Here is a 23700-nt window from a genome sequence, read left to right on the forward strand (position 1 = left end):
TTATACAACAAGAAGAGATTAATACTGTAACCTAAATTGACTCAATTCTGCTGAACATCTATTTTTCAAGTAGGACAATTTATTTTGCAATACTAAGAATTTTAAGTTACTCGTAACTCAGTAAGACAGAGTGGATTTCATGGGGTTTATGCCCTACTTTTAAGTCTCTGAATGATTAATACAAACAGATCTTATCTGACTCAGATTCTTGTCACTGTTCAAACCAGGATTAAATAGCATCACTGTATGTACCCTTTTTCTTTCTAGTTCTTGAGAAGATTTGAAATAAAGTGATGTCTTGATTGATGTGAACTAAAAAAAACTATCCTGAGAAGATAAACTCTAGGATTTTATCATCAAAGACATAAAAAATAGGTTATTATCTCGCACAGCTTAAGGATTCTTCTAGCAGATGCAATGGTGATCTTGACACAATTTACAATCAAAACCACATATGTGCTGCTGCTTACTTTCATGCATACCGGTAACACTGAAATACTTCATATCATCATATGCACTTCTGCATGAAAATAAAAAGTAATTTAATCTTTTAATATTATCACTGTGCATTTTTTTCTATGATCACCTTTTCTAAGCTTTTCCAGAATGTTTTATTATTATTTGTGACAAAGTCTAATGCTATTCCAAAACACGCAGAGGGTTTTGGGGTGCTTTTGCCAAAGGAGGGAAGAAGGCTAGGAATCATTTAGGTGCTGTCTGGATGAGAAAAAGGGAGTCAGTGATGATGGGTGAGCTATACAACAGAGATAACATCCCCTTCTTTTGCAATAACTGCTTCTTAACGGTGTAAGATTTGTTTAACTGACACAGGACACAGACAATTAAGAAACAGCTTTGGATTGGTCTTCACAAGTACAGTGAACAGGAAGTTTCCCAAAATACTGAATTTTTTGCCTAGCAACCAAGCCCCTATAATCAGCCTGTTAGATACAGACTATAAATGATGAAAAGATACAAAGGAAGCTGGGGAAGAAACACTTGGTTTGGATTTATTTACATTCTTTGCTTGCTGTTGAAGTACTGATTGTTATAAATAAAAATATACTTTACCTGTCTGTCCTGATCAGCTAGCATATTATTTGATAAAGGAACATATCCAATAGAGTGATAGGTAACTGCACAGCCATTTATATCCATCAGCAACAACAGAATTACTGTGGACAGACATGACAGAAAAAAAGGAACAGACGGTTCTCGTAATGTTACTTTAGGATTCCATTCGGGCAGAATTTAGACATATATGAAAAACTATTTACATAACTTGGGAAAATGAGATTTTTTTAACTAAAATAGGTCCTTTAGAGCAACACCATTTGCAGGAATACAGCTTAGTAAAACTCACGGGAATTAAGGATTTCTCACAGCTTTGTTTAGTGAAGTCTATAACGTTATCTGTCCCACAGATTTAAACAAAATCCCTTAGTAGCCCGCGACAAACCCCTCGATTTAAAAGAGGCTTTGACAAATTTTGCCCGTTTCCCCTCTGCGCTATTCAGAATCTTGAGGCCACCGGTTGGACGAGTTGCAATCTCCGGTGCCCGGGTCGCGAGTTGCAGGGGCAGCCCCACCTCGGGCCACCGCGGTACCGGTCCCCGCCGGCGCCGCCCGGACTCACAGGTGAGCCGCAGCCGCAGCCAGCATCGCCCGGAGCAGCGCACCCCCTCCCCGCCGCCTGCTCCCCGCTCTCCCCCGGTCTCGCTGGGGGCAGCAGCACCCGGCCAGGGCCCCAGGGGTGGCGGCTTCCCAACACGGGCCGCGCGGCCGGGAAAGAGAAGCAGAGGGAAGAAAAGAGGCTGCGTGTCCCAGCCCAGCTCCGTTTCCTTCCGGGTTGCGGCGCGCAACCTCCTCCTCGTCCTCTCGCCTCCTGTGCCATGAGGGCGGCTGCCGGCAGCAACGCCCCGGAGGGCCCGCTCGACCCACGGCGAGAGCTGCCCTTGTCCCGGGGCGGCGGGAGCCATGCGGCGTCCCAGGACAAGCTCTTCTTAATCAAAGGTGCAGAAAGCGCTCTTCGTCTCCCTCCCTACGCCTGCACGGGTCAGGGACGAGCAGCAGCGGGTGTGGGAGCCCCGTTGTCGCCCCTGCCGTGCTGCTTGTCCCGGCCGGTCTTGCCTCAGGGACAGCCCAGGCGGCGGCCGGGAGAAAGGCGTTTCCCTGCGTTGGCCAATACGTCTGGGGTGCAGTGAAGAAGCCCTTAGAACGCCGCCTGCCTTTTCCCTCCCCTTCAGCGGTAGTGGCACCTGTCGCCCCTCAGCCACCCGCCCCCGACACGGGGACCAGACACAGGGACCAGACACGGGGCGATGAGGCGCTGCTGGGAGGGATCCGGGGGACCCGAGGCGTGTGGATCGAGTACGGGCCTGGGTCAGCAGCCACGGAGGGGAGCCGCCTGCCTCCTCGCCCTGCAGTGCTGCGGTGGGGGGCTGAGGGTGGCGGTTGCCGGGATACCCTGAGGGGGTAGGACCCGTTGGGAAAGAGGCGGCTCGTACAGGTTACAGGCAGTCCCGTAAAGCAAACGAGCGGGTCTCCCGGGCTGGGCCCCAGCGGGGCGGCTGAGGCGGGGGCGCCACCCGAGTCCCCGCGGTCGCACGCACCTGCGGAAGGCGGCAGCGGGCGCACCGGCACTCACCGACGCGGTCATCGCCGGCTGCTCGAGGGGCTCTGCGCGGCCTGCCCGCGCCCCCTGGCGGAGCGGAGGCCGGAGCTCCTCCAGCGCACGGTGGGGGGCAGTGCGTGCTGTCCTACTGCTCCCAGGCAGAAGAGGTACTTTATAGGTTGCATGGACAGGAGCACAGCAAGGTTCTCCAGCGCAGTAACAGGACAAGAGGTAAATAGTGCAGCCTCACACAAACATGTTTGCTTCTAGTTTCCTATTCGGGCCATTTTTGTAACTACCTAACTGGTATTAGGAAAGGGAGAACACGCTGGGTACCAGTAACTGCAAAGAAAGAACCTGTACACCACCCCCCCAGTGTTTTCAGTTGTATTGTGACTCAGATGGTTTTGTACAGTGCACTCAGTCTTTGTAACAAGCCCTTTTCTTAAAAGTGGGCAGCTACTTGTGCCCGTGACACAAGAACCACTAGAAGGGATCAAAGGAACCCAAATGACTTTGGAAGCATTCTGAAAGAATGGATAAGGGAGGAATCCTTTCTGTCTTGGGAAGACTGCTGGTTACAGGGTGTTTTGTGTTTGTTTTTGTTTTTTTTTTTTTTCATGGAGCATTATACCATAAACCAGAGAAAACTGAAAAACAAGTGTTGCTTATGGAATGGTCTGCAGAAGTACTGGTGGGTTTTCAGGTGAAGGGTGATGCATAACATTCTCACAAGAGAATTTTAGTAGCCTGGCTCTGCAGTCAGAGAAATTCTGAAGTACTGTGAAAAGGCGTCATGGCATTTGAATGATTCCTCTGTGTGTGTTTGGCTTGAAAATACACTTGCCATTAGTCTTCAAAACGCTGTAATTCATAGAATCAGTGCTCTGTCTGGCTTTCTTGCCATACTGGGTTCATGTAAACAATGTAGACAACTGTGCCTTTCCCTTCAGCATGTACTGGCAGATCTTAACTTTTCAGATTTTAATTCCCAGACAGGTTTGTGTCTGTGGCTTAGTTCAGCTCCTTTTCCTCCCCTTAAGAATCAAAATATTTATTTTTATTTCTTAAACTTTTCTTGGCAGGTGGAGTTTTTCTGGGTACTGTTGCTACTGCAGGAATGATAGCAGGTTTTGGCACCACACTTGCCATGGCAAAAAAGAAGAACCCAGACTGGTTCAGTAAGGTTTGTTCCTTTTAAACTATTTTCCAATTGTGATATGCGGGAAATAAGAATGCATCAGACGCTTTATAGATGTGTTGATACATGTCAAGTTTGGTTGTACAAAATTGATGGTAAGAGCACTGAACTTAATGGAAGTCAGTAGGGACAGGATTAACTTAAAAATCCAATCAGAGTTGGCACTGCTGAATACTTAAGTACTTGAGATTAGTTGACATACATAAAGCTTATGCTGTTTGTTGGAATCATTACTGCTGCTGCGGAATGCAATGGAATTGATGGCCTGTCTTGACTGCATACTGTCTTGACACACTTTAGTCATGAGCCTGTATCACCTTGGTGGTCCAGTTCACCATGTGGTCTCACAATACTGCAGTGAATTGGGAAGCGAGGTAACTGTGCTAAGAATGGGAATGAGGAGATAGAAAGCCTGTAAGATGTGGAATATGGAAGTGAAATAATTTAGTCAAAATCCAGGCTCTCCCCTCCCTTCCCACCATTTAAAGAGACTGATGAAGTGAGCAGTGTCTTGATACTATGAAATCTGATGGCCAAAAAGAATCTGATCTCATGCAATTTCTAACAGGATTTACCTGAACATTGTGAAGAAAAAGACTGCAAAGCGAAGCTAGCAACTACTCTCATAGAGTAGCATCCGTAGAGTGTTACTGGCAAGAGAGAAAGCTGAAATTGCACCTACCGTACCTCCTCAATCATAGTGAGGTAAATATGAGCATATGTAGGACTGGCCTCCAAATTGACTTGAAACTGACATTATGTATTCCTATTCAGTGATGAACCACTGCAGAGACCTTCAGTTAAGAAATTACTGGGGGTGGTGTTATAATTAAATGCTCAGATGCAGCAGCTTTCTTGTGTCCAGTTTTACCAGATGCTAAATTTTGCAATGGAGTAGGTCATACAAAACAGTGAACATATTGAGTACAATCAACCAGAACAGTTGAACACAACATTTATTTTAGGCACTGCTTCCTTTTAGACACACTCTTACCCACAAGGGGATACAGGATTGAGGCCTGTGTCTGAAAAACACCCACTGTCATTTCTCCTTTTCCCACTTTCTGCTTATGCCATCCAGAAAAAAAATAAAGGAGGGGAGGGAGGAAAGCAAATATTTTGGTAATCAACTAATTCTGCCCTATATTTTTGTGGCCTGGTTTTTAGAAAGACTCAAGTATTGTTTAATAGTTTGTTTTTAAAGTGTTGCTTAAAAAAAAAGATAGGAGCAGTAATGAAAACAATCTGTGCACAGAATAATGGGCTCATGGATAAAACTCAGTTCGCTTAAAAATGTTCTTTTGTTGGTGACATCTTTTTCTTCCACTGCTGTTGTCTTTTAAAATTTTATAGCCTTTCATTATTCAGCTTTCTTGATGCCCTGAACAGCATATCTGATCATCATATAATAAACTGTCTTGTTTACAGAATTCCTTCTCTGTGTACCCTGAGGAATCAGCCTGTGACTGAATGCTGTCAGTAAAAACAAATCAATTGTTTCCACTTGCCACTATTTTCTGGGGGCAATCAAGCATTTAAATAGTATTCAGGCGTGCTTTATTTTTTTTCCCCAGCAATTTTCACAGATAATGGCTCCTATTTAAAGATGCTATGTAGAGGATATTTTTGTCCATTCATTTCCCATCTTCCTAATGGGAGAAATTTGCCTGCATGTTGTTATATACTGTTAGACTATGGAAGCAGGAAAAATATCAGAAACAATCATCAACATTTTAAATCTACTCAAAGCAGTCTCTGCTGAAAGAGTTATGAAAGTTCATTAGCTGTGGTAAGGAAATTAATAGGACCTGGTATAATAGTGTGACTAGAGATCTCTGTGTCCTTGTTCATGTATGTATATGCTTATAGAGTGTGGTTTTGTTAACAGCTTCCACTTTGGGATGTCCAAATCGCAATAAATAAGGATCAAGATGCATTTTCCTTGTGCCCTTCGCAAGTATTTATTTGTCCTTGGATAACTGTGCCCATAGCTAACTCCTAAGAAGAAGTGTTAATGCTGAGGACTGTCTGAGGGTCATTTTAACATTTTAATAAATACAAAGCCAAGAAGAAAAAAAACCCACTGATGCTATTTCACTGACCAAATACCATAGTGATAGGCACTGCAGATATTTAATTATATCAAAGAAGAAAATGTGCCATTAAAAAAAAAAGCAGTCCTTTAAAGCAACAATACAAAAGATTTTTTTATATCCCACTTTTTGTGATGAATAGAAAAATGCTGCTCCTTGGCATGCTTTGGAGGAAAATTTTTTTTGATCCTCAAGTTAATTTCACTTTTCAGTATTTTAGAGTATAAATGAAATAATTCCTTATTGAATATATTTGTATGGTTGCAGCCTCATTTATGTTTAGCTCTGTTTTTTTATCCTGAGATACTCAGTAAGTAAGTAGAACTGTTCAGTTGTGTAAGGACCGTAGATGACAGTCTTCAACAGTTGTCAACTGAAATCTGTATTTCTATGTGAAGAATTGAACAGTGACCCTTTGTGGAAATAAAACAAACTCTTTTGCTGACGTTTACCCACTATAAGCAATCAGATTATGTCTGACTTGCTGCTGCTGTGGGTTACACAGATTGAAGCTGTCCTGTACCAGATAGGTACAGGGAGGTGGGCAGTATGAGATGAAAACAGCTGGCTGTGAATTGGTTGATGTCAGACAGCATGTGGTTTATGTCCTTGGTAGCTGCAATGTGCAGAGAAGATTTCATCAAGGTTGTGACCCTATCGTGGCCGAGGCTCCATTCCTCTTGGCCTGAGGTGGCCTTTTCAAGGGACAGTGTTTTGTGTTTTCAGGACATGTCTCATGGCATGCTCTTTTGCACACTATCTTAACAACTGGTTAAAACCGCCTGCTCTTGTTTCTGTCAGAAATGAGAAGTATGGAGCCTGCAGAGCATTTTCTATGTTGCCACTTGGTGAATTCTGCAGGGGGATGGGTTCAGCTTGGTTGTTTGCTCTTTACAGAATTTTAAATACTACTACTGTAGTTTCCTATAATTTCGAATACTGCTACTAAATAGTTTCCAGAGCTCCTTCAGAGTTGTAGCCCCTCAAAATCTCAGTCACTGTTATACACTGTGTCCAGCTGAAAATACTCTGGTTCCGCCATTTTCCTAATCTGCTGTTTCAGGACTGCAGATGAAGACCTGTAGGCCAGTGGTTGCCTCCCACCCATACCCCACTAAGAAGAAGTACCAAAAGCAGTGATTGATGTACAGTGATTATGTTCTGACATCACTGGCATAAAGGCTTGTGACAGCTATTTTGGCTGGTGGGACATCTGAGTGTCAGATTCTTGTGCCCATGAAACAGTTGACTTCAGCATTTCTGGGTAATAAAAATCATACTCAAGTGCTAATGGCAACCATGAAAACTGTTTCTGGTGGCAAGCCAGTTCATCCACCCCCTTGCTTGGCTCTTTGGGTCTGCTGGCAGCCATAACACCAGTACAGCTGGCAAGTAGGGAGAAATTGTAGATTGCTAAGTTAACATTTTTAGTTCTTTTTTTTTTTTTCAATTATCGTTCACTTTGTCTTAATCACTTTTAATTTTGGTTCCAGGGGATTACTGCCACAGCTACATTACCAGAGAGCGGTTCGTCACTGGCTTTACGAGCCCTAGGATGGGGCTCACTCTATGCGTGGTGTGGAGTTGGATTGCTAAGTTTTGCCATCTGGAAGGCTCTGGGTGTGCACAGTGTGAGTAGCAAGTACAGTCCCCTCAAACACTGTATTTTTCCTTGGGTAATGCATCTTGGGATGGCATCTCTCTATGCTTCAGCCCGGGAGTCGCATCTTCATTCACCATGCATAGAGTGTCTAAGTAGAGTCCATGCACACAGGGATGGTGAAAAACAGGATGCTGTGAGAGGAGACAGTTTGGGGGTGAATAGTTTTGTCCTGCTTACGTTTATTTGCACATATGTTTCAGATACTTCACAAAAGAGCCAGTGTTCTGTTTAGAGACTAATATAGGAGCTATAACTTTCTATATTTTTTGCTAACTGAATTGAAGGCTACCCTCTGAATCCTGACTTCACAGCAATCAGTTTATTTGTCCAAATCCCACTTTTTTGTGTCAGGGCACTGGGGACATGCAAAAAAAAAATAGAGGAAACCAGCTTGCTTTTTAGTGTGTTTCTGGAAGGGTCAAGAGGGCAGAAGATTTGAGTTTCATGTGCAGTAGAATGGTGGTCCATGACATTCCACATCAAGGCAAAGAAACTCAGGAAGCAGCTGTATGTCCCAAGAGGTTAAGGCTATCTTTAGTAAATTGCTTACATTCCAGTGTTTCACAGTGGGGAGTGTGAACACTGAAGTTCATGTAATCATTTTTGTTTGCCCCTAGTAACAAGCCATGACTTAAGAGTCCCCTGCAGTGGTCAGTCTGGCAGAGCTGTCTGCATCCTAGGACTAGGAATGAATAGACTTCCTTCACCTTCCATGGCAAATTATTTATATGTTCAGCAGCGTATCCCAAAACTAGAAGGAAGAAGATACTACTTCATCCCAGTACTGTTCTCATTTCTTGTTTTCTGTTCTCATGTATCCGGTAAGTCATGATTTGGGTCCCATCATACAGCACTACATAGTCCCTTATTCCTTAGTTTCCAATGTTGATTCTCAATAGGAGCCACTAAAGGAGGGCAGAATGAGAAAAAAGCATAGCAGGACATAGGAGGCAGCTACAACACATTTTGTTTCAACTCAAGTCCTCCTTATGAGGCTATTACGGAATGGCAGAGAAGGGGAGAATGAGTGGGAGTACCAGTTTATACTCTGCGTGCTGAGCTACTCAGTTTTGCCAGTTAAATCACCAGCTAAAAGGATCCATTTCACACTATGCTGCAAATTCTTATTTTCAATCTGTCAGAGTACTCTTGGTCCTGCCAAAGGACAGCAGTCTGACCCTAGTCTGCAATGTACATTAACTGTTTCTCAGTAAGCTTAATTTTTACTTCCTTGGGAGTTATTGGCCTAGACCCACAGTTGCCTGGTTTCCCTGTGAGGCTGCTTTCCTTGAGAATATCTGTTCTTGAGATGGCCAAGACCCATAATATGTCAGAGACTGATGGGGCTTCTGGTTACCTGACAGCAATGAGGTCTTGTGTCAGAAGCACACAGCACATTGCAGAGCATTTTAAAGACTCATTGAAAGTTCCTACTCAGGAAGCTGCACCTTACTGTATTCTGTGTTGTGTTAGTGTTGAAAGGAGTTGTGGAAAACTGTATTTTAAGAGTCTCTTGCAAATGCCTGTTGGCATTGGTTTCTGTTGCAGAGTGCTTAGGTTTTGCCGTAGTAGATACCAAGAACTGCAGATGCCAAAGGAAGCATATTTCTGTTAAGAGACTGTCTCTGTACAGGATTTTGAACAGCTCTCTGCTCTCCGATGACATACTTACTGCCTTCACTATAGACTTCTAAATTCCCACTGCAGAAAGGAAACATGTACAATGGTGCTACTCATTATTGCAAAATCAAAAATTAGCAATTTGTAAGTTTCCTGTGACACATACATTTTTCCTGGTTTACTGTCTGTTAAAATCAAGTATAAACATGTTGAAAATTGCTGGAGGTACAAAAGCAGCAGTATGTTAAAAATGCAGTATTCTGACCAAAGCAAAGAGGCTCATTAGCATTAACAATATACTTCTAGAGTAAGTCATCTTTGATTTTTGATTGGTTTTGACACTTTTTGCATGCTGCTTTAACACAACACTCAGGAGCAGAACACTGTTGAAAGACAATATTTTTTGTGCTTAAATATCATCTTCTAGAGCAGTTAAGATTAAATAAGGGGTTATAAGGTGGCTGGTACATCATTAGTTCTGGACTCTTAGACATATGCTCATTTTAAGAAGGGCAGTTTATTTTCCTGTTTCAGGGGAGCATTGTGATACTTTTGAAAATTCTTAATTGCTGTCATATAAGCAGAGATAATTAACATTCAGACAAACTGTTGTTTTTTAAGAACAGATATTAGATGTATATGTTGTGTCTAATAATTATTAGATACCCACAAAAAAATGTTATTTGTGGGAAACTCTTTACTGAAGCTATCACTGAATGAAAGTTTCTTTCCATATAAACTGTTGAGACCACAGAAGACAGCACAGTTTTTATACTAAACTCAACATTTTCAAATGAACATTTTGATTTTAATTAAATATTTCATAAAGAGGCTCTTGCAGATTTACCTGGATAAAAATGTCTTGACTCTTCAGCGTGACCAAGTGCTGTGAATTCATTTGCTCTGTCGTACATGTAGGTTCCTCAATGCCGATGGAAGTTCAAGTTACAATTTCAAGCCTAGCATCAGGTATCAGAATTTCAAAACTAAGAGCTTAAGATAGGCTTCAGCCTCTGAAAGTATTATACTGTGTGTGACCTGAGGGGAGACTTGACTCATTTTGATGCCAGGAATCTGTTTGAACTTAGTAACTAAAGCTTTGGCAGCTGGGCAAAGCGAAGAGGTTCTGCCCAGCCTCTTCACCTTGCTGCCTGTAACAGTAACCAGCTGCCTTTGGGACCTGCTGATTAGTGATCTGGCCCTACTGGGCAGCAGCTTAATTTGTTTAAGAGCTACTGGTAATATTGGTAACATTACTGACATCTAATAACAGTCTCTTGAGATTAAATTGTTTCTCTGTTAAATCGTTAAGGATAATATAATTGTAAGCACTGCATATGTTTCATTTTGCAAACAAGAAGGCTGCTTCTGTTCCTTTAGTACATTACCTCCAGCACATTCTGAAATCCATTGCCAACTCAGTCCGTGTGACTCTCTTGGTGAGATCATAGTGAGTAAAGGCCTGACCTTCACTTGCAGAGTTTGGAGGGGAGTTCTGTGTCAAGTAAGACTGAGTTGCGAAGTGTTGTTTAGTGCCTCCTGTCACCTCCAAGAGTAAAATACAAGAAGCCGCAGTAAAATCAGGAAAATCAGCCGTGATGGTTTGGCAGGAGTCATACCGAAGGGAGTAAAATCGCTAGGAGATGTTAAGTGTAGCTGCTCTGACCAGGAAAGCTACCGAGCAGCTCCCCTACTGTCTGGCCAGCCGCCGGTGGCTTTACAGGAGGGTGACAGCAAAGCTCGTTTGTGAATTTGAAGTGCAGTGAGAGCTGTATTCGGCGGTCTTTGTGGGTTGAACTCTGCTCCCGTTACCCCAGCACTACTTTGAAATGATGGACTATCCAGTTGGTGTCACAGAATTGCCCTAAGCCTTTATCTCTGCTTTCCTGCCATAGATCCGTTGTGATCGTAGTTCTGTCCTCAGGAGGCGGTGAGCGCCTCCCGCACACCTGAGAGGTCAGAATTAGCCCAGCCAGCTGCTGCTACCATTATTTCTGGTGGTGTTTGGGGGGGAAGGAAGGTAAAGATCCGGTGTGACTTCTCGCTGCAGAGCGCGGGTCAGTTCTAGCCCGTCCCCGGGCCGGGGGAAGGCAGGGATGGCCTCTGCTACCCCGCAGCGACCCCAGCTGGCCTCGGCGGGAGTGGCAGCGCAGGCACAGCCTCCGCAGGAAACGGCCCCGGTTATTGTTCACGTTGAGGGGATGAATGGGTTTAAACATCTTGTAACGTCTTTAATCGTTTTATAACGAGCGGGGGATGCATTAGTACACTAGTAGCCAAAGCTGTTGCCGTTAGGTGGAGCCCTGAAGAGTAGTTTTGGATGGTATTACCATGCAAATAACAGCATCACGGCATTACCGTTACCAAAATGCTGTGATTTTTAACGTTCAGGAATTTGTTTCCTAGGAGCAGGAATTATCAACAGGGCAGTGAGTGATTGATAAAATCATGTATTACCCTAAACTTTGTTTAAATGATCTTACCACTACTTACAAAGAGATAAAACAACAAGAGCAAACTTGATGAGTTATAATTGCTGTAATTAATCTGTGTTGTCATTTGGAAGCAGCATCGTGATTGCTCAGCAGTTTGTGTCATGAAAAGAAACTAAAGCCTTAGTTCAGTACACCTCATCCTTACACCTTCTGAGACAGCCCGTGTTTGTCATAGCAGCAAGTTGTTGCCAACATTTGTTCCAAACACTGAGATGCTGCACCAGCTTTGGGGATATGAGACTTTTATTAATCTTTGTGGTTTATTGTTTTTTAATACAGTGCTGAGACAGTGCCTACTTTCAGCTCTTAAATGTCTTTATTGTTAAAGGTGGTTCCTTGTAGCTTTACAGGCTGCTGCTTTTTATGCCAGCATGAAAACCCAGGGGTGATAGTACGTAACTGATCCTTCTGTCTTGGTAAGGGATATAAACCATTTTATGCTGTCTCAGGTAGGGTTGTTAATATCCCCTAATTGCAGGTACCACTGTTGTATTCTGAGGACAGGCTGGTAAGGAATAAACTCTACAAAATTCCAGTCAGCTCTTAATCATAAACAGAGAAGTGATAGATCAGCGAGTACTTGCTTTGGTAATGGTTTATGTCCTATTTTTCTGTAATGTAAAAGAGAAATCATTGTCTTCAGAACCTAGGAGATGGTGGTTACCTAGTTTTACATTGTTCCTCTTGCAGAAAATCACAAGCTGTCAGTAATAGTCAGACTTTTTAAACTTGCTTCCTGGAGTCTCTTAGGAAAATATTTAAAGTCAGTCTACTTTTGATTACCTGTGAGCACAGAACCTCTGTCTGTGTTAGCAAGTGTCATCAACCAGCAGTACTGGAGCAGTGAAGCAACTGGGACTGAGGACTTGACACCTACAACCATGCTGAGGGATTTTTAAAACTTGGACTGCCTCTGGCCTTGCCACATGGCTTGCATGCCTGCCTGCAGCTGGAGTAGGTTATGTATGCTCCTAGAATGTCTCTTCAGCTTTGCATCACCTTAAGAAAACACATTTCATTCATTTTGAGACTGTTCAGCTGTGTACAAACCCATGCCCAGTAAACAGGACAACTGTGAGATTTGCTTCCAATGAGCACTCCTGATCTGAACCCAGAGCTCATCCAGGCACACCCACAGCCGCCTTCTCTGACACACTTTGTGGAAGGTAACGTGCAATGTTAGGCATAATTGTTATCTGGCTTGAAACAAAATGGCTCCATCATTTTAAATGTGTGTATTTGCTATTTAAGAACTTCCCCATTATGTTCTATGACAGTGCCTTCCATGGTTTTGAGCTTGCAGCCTCAGAACTCTGTTGTTAACAGCTCCTGGTGCAGTGAGCTGACTGCTGATGCAAAAACACAGAAGTATTGAAATAAATTTTGTAGAGAAGAATGGGTTTGGCCAATCTAATGGTTTTTTTTTAAGTTGAATAGTAGTTTAAACATCCTGTTTCAATATCCTTCATATGAAATGCTCAATGAAGTTTCAAATTTTCAGTTGAAGTACGGTGTTTCACTAAAAAAAAAAATTAAGAGTAACAAATTAAAAATGATCTTAAACCCGCAGTTAAAATTCACCTAACCAAGTATTTTGATGGGAGTTTCCAAAAATCAAACTTTCCTTATTTAATATACCTATTCTACAAATGTAATGATGCACGACACCTTTTTATTGCTTGGAAAAATGTTAGTTTTGTAGTTTTCTGGAAGTTACAGTTGAGTTGTAAACCCTTGTTTTAAATAAACAGGTTTTTGTTTCTAATGAAACTTGCAGCTATAGAATACTTGACAGGTATTAAAGCGTACCTATGAATGCCTGATGGTTTTCTTTTTCTTTTTTTTATAACTGTCAGCAATTATGAGCCTACTGTTAAAGGCAGAACAATGCCCCTTAGCCCTAGCAGACTGAAGCATACAACAATTAACAAACAAGATAAATGATGCTTTAAAAGCCCTTTTGCTCTTCATGCCTTCAATAAATCAGGTTTTATTTCTTAAGAAATAAGTGTTCTTTCTCCCATAGGAAAAAGGCCAGGGTGATTCATATGAAGGTTTGTGACATTCTTACCATTGCTGCCGCATTTGTTCCATGGAAAGCTGGAGAAACAGTGAGAATTACCCAGCAATTTGTGACTAATATAGTTACAAAATATTAGTTTGTCATTTTTATGGTGACTTCTAATGAAATATCCTTGTTTTCATTGATTTTAACCTTTCAAATATTGACAGTCTAAAACAAGCTGTAAAGAGACATCTAAAACAATTAAAAGCAATACAGACAGTATAGGCTGGCCATGGTGGTGTTGGTAAGGACATTTCCTAGGCAGGCTGCTTTTCTTTAGAGGAAATCTAACCTCTAAATCAGCATTTTAAGTATAAAAAGAATATAATTCTCTTGCTTATTTTGAGATATACTTAATATAATTTCATGAGACTATAGTCATAGGTACAGTATAAATGCAAAGTAGTATTTGCCTTAAGGATGGATTCATTAAAATATATTAAAATTAAAAAGAGAACATGGAGACAGTCTTAACAAATTATTGTGTTTCTTATCTGTAAATAGAACTAAGATCTATAGATCTCAGTCAAGTACAGGCATAGTGCAGTGACTGAAATTTTTATGCTATTTCATAAATTAACAAATATTGCTACAAAAGCAGTACAACTTCTAGAATCGAGTAATTCCTAGATTTTTATGGTGTTATTTGTTTTTAATTATAGTTGTATTCAATCATCACCCAAGTACTATTCATGAAGTTTCTATTCCTTATCAGGCTTATGTTTGACTGCATGACAAAAACATATCTTTTCTTTGCTATTTCATGATCATATATTTCCATATAAATCAAATCTACCTTTTTTTTAACATTCTTTTATTTCTTCAATACTTACTTAAATTCAAGCTCTTAAAAGAAGATGAAGTGCTAGTCCAATTTAACACTTCCCCATCCTATTAATACAGGGGTATCAGTACTGCTTATATTGCCGAGTTTGTTATGGAGAAGACTTGCCTCCACACATATGTGCTGCTAATATTTTATCCATGAAGAATGAAAAAAATAACCTATGAACTTCACTGTATACTTGATAGGGCAGAATGCTTATTCAAGGAATAAGGTCATCATTTTTCTGCTGCTACATCTGCTTTATGAATAGGGACAGCTGTAAGTAAGTATTTCAAGAATATGGAAAGACTGTAGCTGCCTTGAGGGATTACTCGGCTGTGTCTTAGGAGGGACTCATAGCTGTTAACTGCCACCAGCCTGTTAAGAAGCTAGAAAGAACAAAACCATGTTCAGCCTGTGGTCTGAAATTGACTGTGGAGCAGTTCCATGTTGCCATAAGCAGATGAGCAGGTGTGATTCAATTCTTGGTTGTGTGTATCTGTGAACTATATGAATACAACTGAAATCTCAGAAAGAGCTTATCTGGTAGGGGCAAATTATTCATGCTGCATCTTGGTCCCATGGGATTTTCCTGTGCTTCATTAAGTGGGGTGGTATGGCCATGCTTGTCTTGCCCTTTTGTGGTTCAAGAGCCCAGCTGCTCTGCTTGCCTGGAGGCACCCAGCCATCCCTGCCTGGCTCTGACAGGTTTCCCACATGGAGTTCAGCCCTGGTCATGGCATTTAGGTTTATACATCGCTCTAAGAGTTTTGGTTTATGTAGACTTTTCCCAGCCATAAATTTCACTTGTGGATGACACATACACTGAATTCCTGGACATATAGAGGAAAAAGAACATTAAAAATTACAAAAGTTGCCTTTTTCAGGAACTGCCTGCTTGCAGACAGTTGTGTTTTTAATTCAGAAATCCACATTACAGCACAGGAGAGTTTATAGAGTTGGGACACTAATCATGAGATTTTGAGTCCATTAACCAACTTGCTTTATACATTTGAATATTTAACTACTTTAATTACATAATATTAATTTTTCAGATTGCCCAGGGTGACTAAAGAGCAATGACTAATACACCATAATAGACTGATTAATCATGTGGATGTCCTTTCCAAGCACCCAGATTTGAAAGTAAGATTCTGCAGAAATACATGGTGTGTTCCTCAGTGATTTCAAAAGTATTTCACTGTTTTTCTGCATGGCGTGAAAGCCTTTTGCAACAAGATGGTATAATCCAAACTTTGTACCATTAATTTTATTTTGAAGCCAGCTGCAGCAGCACTGAAGTCAGTAACAACAGGCTTGAGAATCATAGAATTATAGAATAGTTAGGGTTGGAAAGGACCTTAAGATCATCTGAGACACTGACTTCATCTACTTTGAGATATCATATACCACAAAAAACTTATGTCCTAGGCATTTAATTTCAGAAGGATCAACATGGTAATGTATAATTTATAAGGGTACTCCTGTATCTTTGAACTTCTTTTTTCAGATTGTGGTTTACAAAATGACAGTCTCGGTGTACATGAATTAATAGCTGTCTTTCTAATTGATCATAATTATCTAATAGCTTCCTTTTCTGTGTGTTCAAAATAATCTAGCCTTAAACCAGAACAGTTTTGTTTTCTTTAGGTTTTTCTACTGAGATGGCATCTTCCTTTTTTGATAGATATATATAAAGATACATTCAAGCTACCAGTAATAATCCCACTTTTGGTGGGTCACATTTGCACAGAAATTAAAGCAGACAAAGCGGGGCTAGTAAAATAAGTTTGTGATGTAGACCATCTGTCTTCCCATTTGTGAAATGCATTAATTTATGAATGGGTAACACAGCTCTTGCCTGCTTGGAAAAGTAATATGAGGAAAGTATTTCATGTGTTTTATCTCTTCATGTGACCCAGTCATTGGAAAAGAGGCAGCCTGGCCCCTGTGCATTGGCAGCTCTCAGTAGTTCACCAGTAATTTGAGACAGAATATGTAGTAACTGTGGGAGGCTACTACATATGTATAATGGTCTGGCAGCTGTGACAGCTTCATTCTAAACAGTGATAGTCCTCTCCCCCTCTCCCTGTAAAGTTCACTTAGGTTATTTTCATATTATTTATTTTTCTTTTAAAAAGCACAGGACATGTTTTACCCAATTACACAGGATTTATAGGGGTAAGTTTCTGGAAAAACATAGCTATGTTTTTGTTTAGTTCTAGGCATTGTAAATGGCCTGCTGATTTCAAAGAGAGTATTCAATACTGCATAAGGTTAAGCATGTGTGCATATCTCCATGGGATATGGGGTTAATATGAGCTATTGACTTCTTTAGATGGTATAACAAACTTCTGCTGCTGCTTTTCTCAATGCAAGCCTGAAACATTGGAATCAGCCAACAGGTTGTGCCCAGTGTATTATGACAGTACAGCATAAGACAGTTAAATATTGGGATGTATATTGCCAGCATTGACTCTCTGAGGGCCATTTTCATAGACCTGTAGTTGTGCATAATCCAAACAGCCATAATACCTTTGCCAATGAAGTGTAAGTTCTAAGAATAAGAACCAGGGCTTTATTTTCCATGCTTATCTTAGAGGTCAGTGTGCAGACAGGCATAGGGTGACGTGCTGTGAGTGCCTGATTTTACACTTAGAATCACCTTCAGCCAACAAGGCTGTTTGCTCTTCTCTGCAAGTACTGCAAGGGGTCAGCGCTTGCCGTTTTCTACAAATAACTTGCTATTTCTGTCTGTGGACCTTGGTAATCATCCGCTAACAAGGGCAACAGCAATCATTTTAAGATTTGGGAAAATGCAGCAAATACACTCCTTACTGATGCTTTTAAATCCAGGGCAGCCCATCTCATCTTTGTGCTTGTGAAATGGAAGGTGGCTGAGGAGGACATAGGGCATGTACATACTGTATTCTGCTGCCAGTTGATATTCCAGTTCAGGGGTTCTAACCTCATTTCATTTGCAAGCTAATGTAAGCAGTTCTTACTGGTATGAGTACTAAAATAGGAAACTAATAATTCCTTGAATCTGGGTTGGCCTATTATGAATGTCAGACATTAAAGAGAACATTTCTTCCTAAAACTTTCATTCTAGGATTCAAACAGACTCTTTTAGCCCCTCTTCCATTCATTTTAATATGAACGGCCATGTAAGTGCTCTCAGTAATAGTGCTATCCCAGTTTTTGTGTGACATTCTGTCAACGATGTACATTAAAAAGAGATTATTAAATGGAAGGTGCTTTTAGGTCCCCATATTTTTTGCCATCTGAGGCAGGATCATTAGGTTAAGATAAGAAAATAACAGTGATCTGTAGCTATTACAGATTATTTAATGCAGTAAGGTAGATGATACCCTTTTAGAAAGAAGCCTGACAGAGGTAGAACAGTTACTGTAATTTATTTGGCAAGAAAAAACAGCATCAAGCTTTGCAATATCTGTGATAAAAATTAAATTCACTTGAGTGCAGTTCACTTCAGAGAGTTGCCTCCAGGAAGAGAGCATGCTGGAACATTAAGAAATGTGTTACAAATCATTCATATACCACTAGGTTCAGAAGTATCAGCTGGGGGAGTGGACCATGATACTGAAAGTAGCAGAAAGAGGTAAAATACAAGCTGGTTTTAGTGCTTGGTTTACTTCACTATTTTCATTTTCACAGTTGAACCGAGTACCCCAGTGTCAGTGCTACTGACAATAACAAAAGAGGCAGCCATTTCAGTGAATTATTTCAAAGCATTCCAGTAGTTAGTACATAGCACATCAGCTTTCATAGTTATATTCATGCCTGTTGATTTAAGGCCACTTGCACATGTATTGTGGAATGTGGAGGAAATACAGGAGCAGATTTCCAGGACAGGGGAGAAGAGACCTGCCAAGTGGCCTGCGTACTAAAAAGAGAAGGCAAGGCAAGACAGATTCCTAATTGCAGCATTTCCCTCATCAAGAAGTGCACTTGACCCTGGAGAGGTAAAGACAAGGTCCCGATTCTTGCACTTCAAGTGTGCAGTAGATTCATTATCTTCACAAGAAGCTCACCACACTGCAGGAGGTGGCTGGACAGTGGTAATCCCAATTTGTTGAATGACAGATAACTTACAAGCTTACTGAACAAAAATTTCCTTGACTACAAGGCTCTTCTGAAGTTGCAGTGGGCCTGGTAAGATAATGTCAACCAGATGTCAACAAGAACAACCCTGAGGCCAGTGTGGGTATCTTTGGATATATTATTTTGGATATATTTACACCTAAATATATTAAATAGAGTTGACCAGTCAAGGCCCAGGATATTGAGCTGATAGTCTCTGATTGAAAGAATCATAGAATGGTTAGGGTTGGAAAGAACCTTAAGAGCAGCCTAAAATTTGATACTAGAACAGTTCCTAAGCAGGCAGACATTTTCACTAGGAGAGAAGGGAGAGGAACTTTGGATGTGGTTCCATTACATCAGAGAATAGTTATTTTTCAAAGTCTTCCCCATGCTTTTACTTTTTCTCACTTGCTTAGCAGCAAGTAAGCTTTAGCAGAGCTCTGAGTGAAGGGAGGACAGTGGCCCTTCCACCCCACTCCGTTTTGAAGGCTCTGTGTTTAGTTTTAATTTGGCTTTGTGTGTCCTCAGTGGAGTAACAGAGGTGCCCTGTAGGGCTTATAAGTCCATCATTTAAATTTGACACTAAAGAAATGTAGAAGTCTGAGCTTAGAAACATCAAAAAAAAATTACATCGTACCAGCTTATTAGCTGGTATAAAATGTTTTATTTCGAGCTATACCAACTGAGCTACAGCAGTTTACATCAGGTTAGGATCTGACCATTCCTGTATGACTAAATACCCAGATAATACTTGAATGAGGTGGAAAAGTGGGAAGTTTTACTTCAGGAAGTAAGAAATGTTAAGTAAGTTGAGCACTTTCCACACATCAGAGAATTGGGGTAACTTGATTATAGAGGACTGGAAAAAACAGCTAAGCCAAAGCTCATAAATTATTTCCTACTGTAAATACTTGTATTTAATTGTCAGCAATTGTTTAGTGTAATTTTGGCTGTTGCCCTATGTCAGCTCAGATACTGGTGTTTATTATTCTTTGAAATACTAACTGTTTATGACAGCTTTTTAGTATTAAATAAGAAGAAAAAATATTAGTTTAGGAACAATTGTGGGTCACTGCCAAGATTTTTAAAAATCAAAACCAAATGATTTATAATAACAGCTATCTGATCAGAATAAAATACAAAGTAGACAGTGAAATTAATTTCTACAGAAGAATGCAATCAGGATAAAACAAAAGGATAATTGGGCTCTGAATTTTCCTCCTACTTTATATAATATGTTGTTTTATTTGATTATCACCACCCATGCATTTTTACACAAAAACTTGATTTAAAATGCTTTCATCCATCATTGTTAGTTATTGTGTTAGCAAAGGATTGGTAATTTCTTTGTAAATTGTTTCATTCTTTGTATCAGCTGTAACTTGAATAATTGTATTCCAGCATTATTTCTCTAAAGGAGTACCAGTTCTCTGTCAGAATTCGTCTTATGCAGGACTTGGAATAGAAAATGGCACAGAGGTATTTGTAATAAATGTGATGACTCATAACACACAAAGTGTGGGCATATAAGAGAAGATGCCTGTTTGTGGCTGGTTTAGAATATCTAGATTTCCTGGAACCTTTGCAGGACATACTGTCTAAGACAGCATTAGGTCTTCAAGAGGTCATTGCATCCAGTGCTTCAGTACCACATCCTGTCTCCTCTGCACAAATGTCATAGGTTCTGTATAGCTTCCTAAATATAGCAGTCCAAAACTTCCCCTGTACATCCTGCTGTTTGTGTAAGATGATTTTCATTGATTTGATTTTTTCATTCCTATCCTTAAAAAATACATTATATGTAAAAATATTGGAAGAAAGAAACCCACTAAATCTAAATATTATCTTTAAACAGAAGTGATTTTTTATGAAATTAAATTTCAGTTCTACCAGGACTATTGAATCTGACATTGGTGATAAAATGGTTATTACAAATACAGATTTAGCAATTAGTATTAATGTATTAATATACAGAATATAAAACTAGCAAACTTTGTCTTTCACAGCATTTTATTTTAGCAACAGTGAAAGCAAAGCTTGGTCCTATATATTGCTATGAATCTTGTTTCCCTTCCTACTAATGTATAAATTTGAACAACACTTGGTTTCATCACCTCTATCCATGTGGTGGGATAAACCTAAACTGTCAGAGCTGACCAGTAGTTTTTCTTTAATCCTCATTTTGAAATCCTCGAATAAACCTGTTGGGCCTTTAATCCATTACCAGTGTAGAAAAAGGTGCTGCAGTGAAAATACTGGCACATTCTATGGGAATAGAATAAAAGTGTGTGTGTTCATATCATAGCAGTGAGTCTCTCAGGCAAGTGGCCCAAATTAGGCATCCCAGGGTGGTATTTTAGAAGGTGGGATTGTTGTGGGTCCTTTTTTTTACTTTTTTTTAGTTTGTTAGTTGAACCAACGTAATAATCAGAGGGAAAGTCTTAATTTCCTGTTATTTTTGAAGTCTTCTTACCTCTACCTCACACAGCTTATTTTGTGGAGTAAGACCGAGTTTCATGGTGCCACTTCATCTGCTCCTTATTAACAGTTAACTGATACTATTTTTTAAAATTTCTTTTATAGATGAAAGAATTCAAAACTAAAATGCAGTCAATGTTTCCAGCAATTCCTAAAAATAGTGAGTCCACTGTTGAATGGGAAGACTTACTTAAATCCAAGTGAAAGACTCTGAGCCATTTGGAGATGTCTCTTTCATCAAGAACAGGAGCTGAAGCAGCAGAAGTATCCCATCTGAAAAAGAGAGAAGAAAACTTGGAGTGAGCAAATTACTGAGTTCACTGATCCTGGGAATGTCAGTTAACATCTAGCAACAAGGGAATTAAAAACAAAACCAAGCAAAACTATTTGTGTTGTACTTTTCAGCGTGCTTGGCATAGCTATTTTCTGAGGAAATGAACTCACCAAGAGAAGTTGGATCCAATTTGGAAAAAAAGACTATTTTATGAAGACTTAAAGAAGAAATCAGTCTTCAGTAGTAAATATAACGACAAAACCCTAGCAAACTCTTATCCCATCCTGTATCTTACAGAGGTTTTAGGAAATTTCTCTAGGACACAAAACAGTACTCTCAGTGACATGTACATACCCATTAGGAATGTAATGTCAAGTCCACTATAAGAGATCTATTACTGAGACTGAAGGTAAAGTATACAGTACACTTTTCTAAAATAAAAGAGATACTTAAATTTGCAACAGAGGAAGTAACTAAACCAAACTATTTATTTGTGTCTGAAGAGAAAGTTTACAACATCCAATATGCTGGCAGTGACCTACTGAGCTCCTCTGTAGAGCATCAGAAGACATCTCTACAAAGTGCACCGTTTTCTCAGTGTTAGCGTTTTTATTGGATCCCGCAAGAGTGAATCTGATAGTTTGCATTAAAGTTTCTACTGTATATGTAAAGCAATTTAAATTGTGAAAAAGGTATAAAATTGCAAGACACACAGTGTGCCCTACCCAGTATTTTCAGCTGAGAAAGCATATGGGCCAGGCTAATTTTTTTGTATTTCACTGGTTCCTGTGGTTCTTTTACCTGGAGAAGCAATGTGACACTTTTGTACACTGCAGTAATCTCACAAAATGTGGGCATGAGAAGAATAATGTCTTCCTCAAACATTGTATTTGCAGAACTGTAGCTCTGTAAAAATGCAGAAATAATAAAAAATAAAGGCTATTAGTGAACAATCCTTTGTTGAATGCTCAGTTATCAGGTTTTTTTTAATTGCACACTGCCCAATTAGTGAGTTGTCAGATTCAATGAAGTCCTCTTAAAACCTGTCTTTTGTGATTAAGTCTTTATATTCCTAGGAAAAAAACATAAAAAAAGCTTTAAATGTTAGATGAATAATAGAGAGGTATGGTTTTCTTATGAAATAATGACACTAAACTAATACCTGTAAAGCGACTGAAGGGTAATAGTTGACATCTTTTCCATAGCTTGATACTTGTAATACAATATTAAATAATTCTTGGTGAATACTGCCATCATATGCACATGAAAAATGGTACTATTATTTTCATATTTCTGTTAGTTTGTGTGCATGGTGATACCAAACTGATTACACTTATGCTTATGCTGAGTTACCAAGTTCAACAAGTAGCCATGTCATTAAAACTGGTCAAGTGCTGAACTGAACTAAATAGATGCAAATCACATGATGTCCGTAGGGTTGCTTACCTTTAGTTTCTAGGGTGGGGTTCAGGTCATCTGTCTTCATCTGGATTAAATGACTCACCTAACTGAGCCATCCAAAGTTTCCTGCAGAGTCAGTGGAGAAAGACAGGACTAGCAGAGGGTTACCTGCAATGTAATAAAATTAATGTCTGCTTCTGGAACTGTACAAAGCATCTGACCTGACCTACCTGCTGGCTGCCTTTGAACAAAGAGTTGCTCTACCTTTGCTTACCTCCCATCAGCACAGTAACTGCATGAGAACACAGCTGAGGATAAGAATTAATTGGTTTTAAGTGCTTTAGAGCTTTGAGGGTTAGAACAGTGCTAGTCCTGGGACAAGAAAGCTGTCCCTTCTGGTAATGGTTAGCCATGGGATCAGTGTAACTGTATTATTATTTTAAAAAAATAATCCCTTACAACAGATAGGATGAATTAAATCTGGAGGTGTCCAGTTATATGGACATACCAGATGATGCTCTTCAAAAAATCCTAACATACTGAAATATACAGACACTATATAAAGACAGAAATCTTTAAAATAGAACCACGCAGGGCAAATACAGAGTGCTCAAGTAAATCCATGTTGAGGTATAAGGCAGAACATAAAACATCTTTCAAGGAGAGAGGAATTCATAGATCATCTTTTTCCAAGCTTTATTCTGTGCTTTTGGCTGGAAATGTTTTTTCTCTAGATAAAGGTTTCTGTAGAAGAGTGCAGGCATAATGTGAAAGTAAATCAAGTCTCCATCCACATGAAAAACATGGGAGATCATGGATTTTCTTTATTGCACTGTGCAGCTCTTTTCACTTGGTGAACATTC

At 40.1% G+C, this 23700-nt stretch overlaps 1 protein-coding gene across 1 annotated transcript; it reads left to right on the forward strand.

Moving 5' to 3' along the window:
• Positions 1-1187: 1187 nt before the first annotated feature.
• On the forward strand, positions 1188-22389 carry TMEM242 (transmembrane protein 242). Its single transcript, XM_005150065.3, has 5 exons — positions 1188-1217; positions 1518-2013; positions 3700-3800; positions 7402-7539; positions 21268-22389. Exons 1-5 carry the CDS (start codon positions 1188-1190, stop codon positions 21364-21366), a joined length of 864 nt encoding a protein of 287 aa, XP_005150122.3. The 3' UTR covers positions 21367-22389.
• The last annotated feature ends 1311 nt before the right edge of the window (positions 22390-23700 follow it).

The sequence above is a fragment of the Melopsittacus undulatus genome, chromosome 3, assembly GCF_012275295.1.
Source record: "Melopsittacus undulatus isolate bMelUnd1 chromosome 3, bMelUnd1.mat.Z, whole genome shotgun sequence".
Classification (NCBI taxonomy): domain Eukaryota; kingdom Metazoa; phylum Chordata; class Aves; order Psittaciformes; family Psittaculidae; genus Melopsittacus; species Melopsittacus undulatus.

Coding starts and splice junctions, on each gene's coding strand:
- TMEM242 (XM_005150065.3), top strand. CDS start 1,188: ATGACAGAAAAAAAGGAACAGACGGTTCTC. Junction 1,218..1,517: donor AAAAGGAACAGACGGTTCTC/GTAATGTTACTT, acceptor TGCGCTATTCAG/AATCTTGAGGCCACCGGTTG. Junction 3,801..7,401: donor ACCCAGACTGGTTCAGTAAG/GTTTGTTCCTTT, acceptor TTTTGGTTCCAG/GGGATTACTGCCACAGCTAC.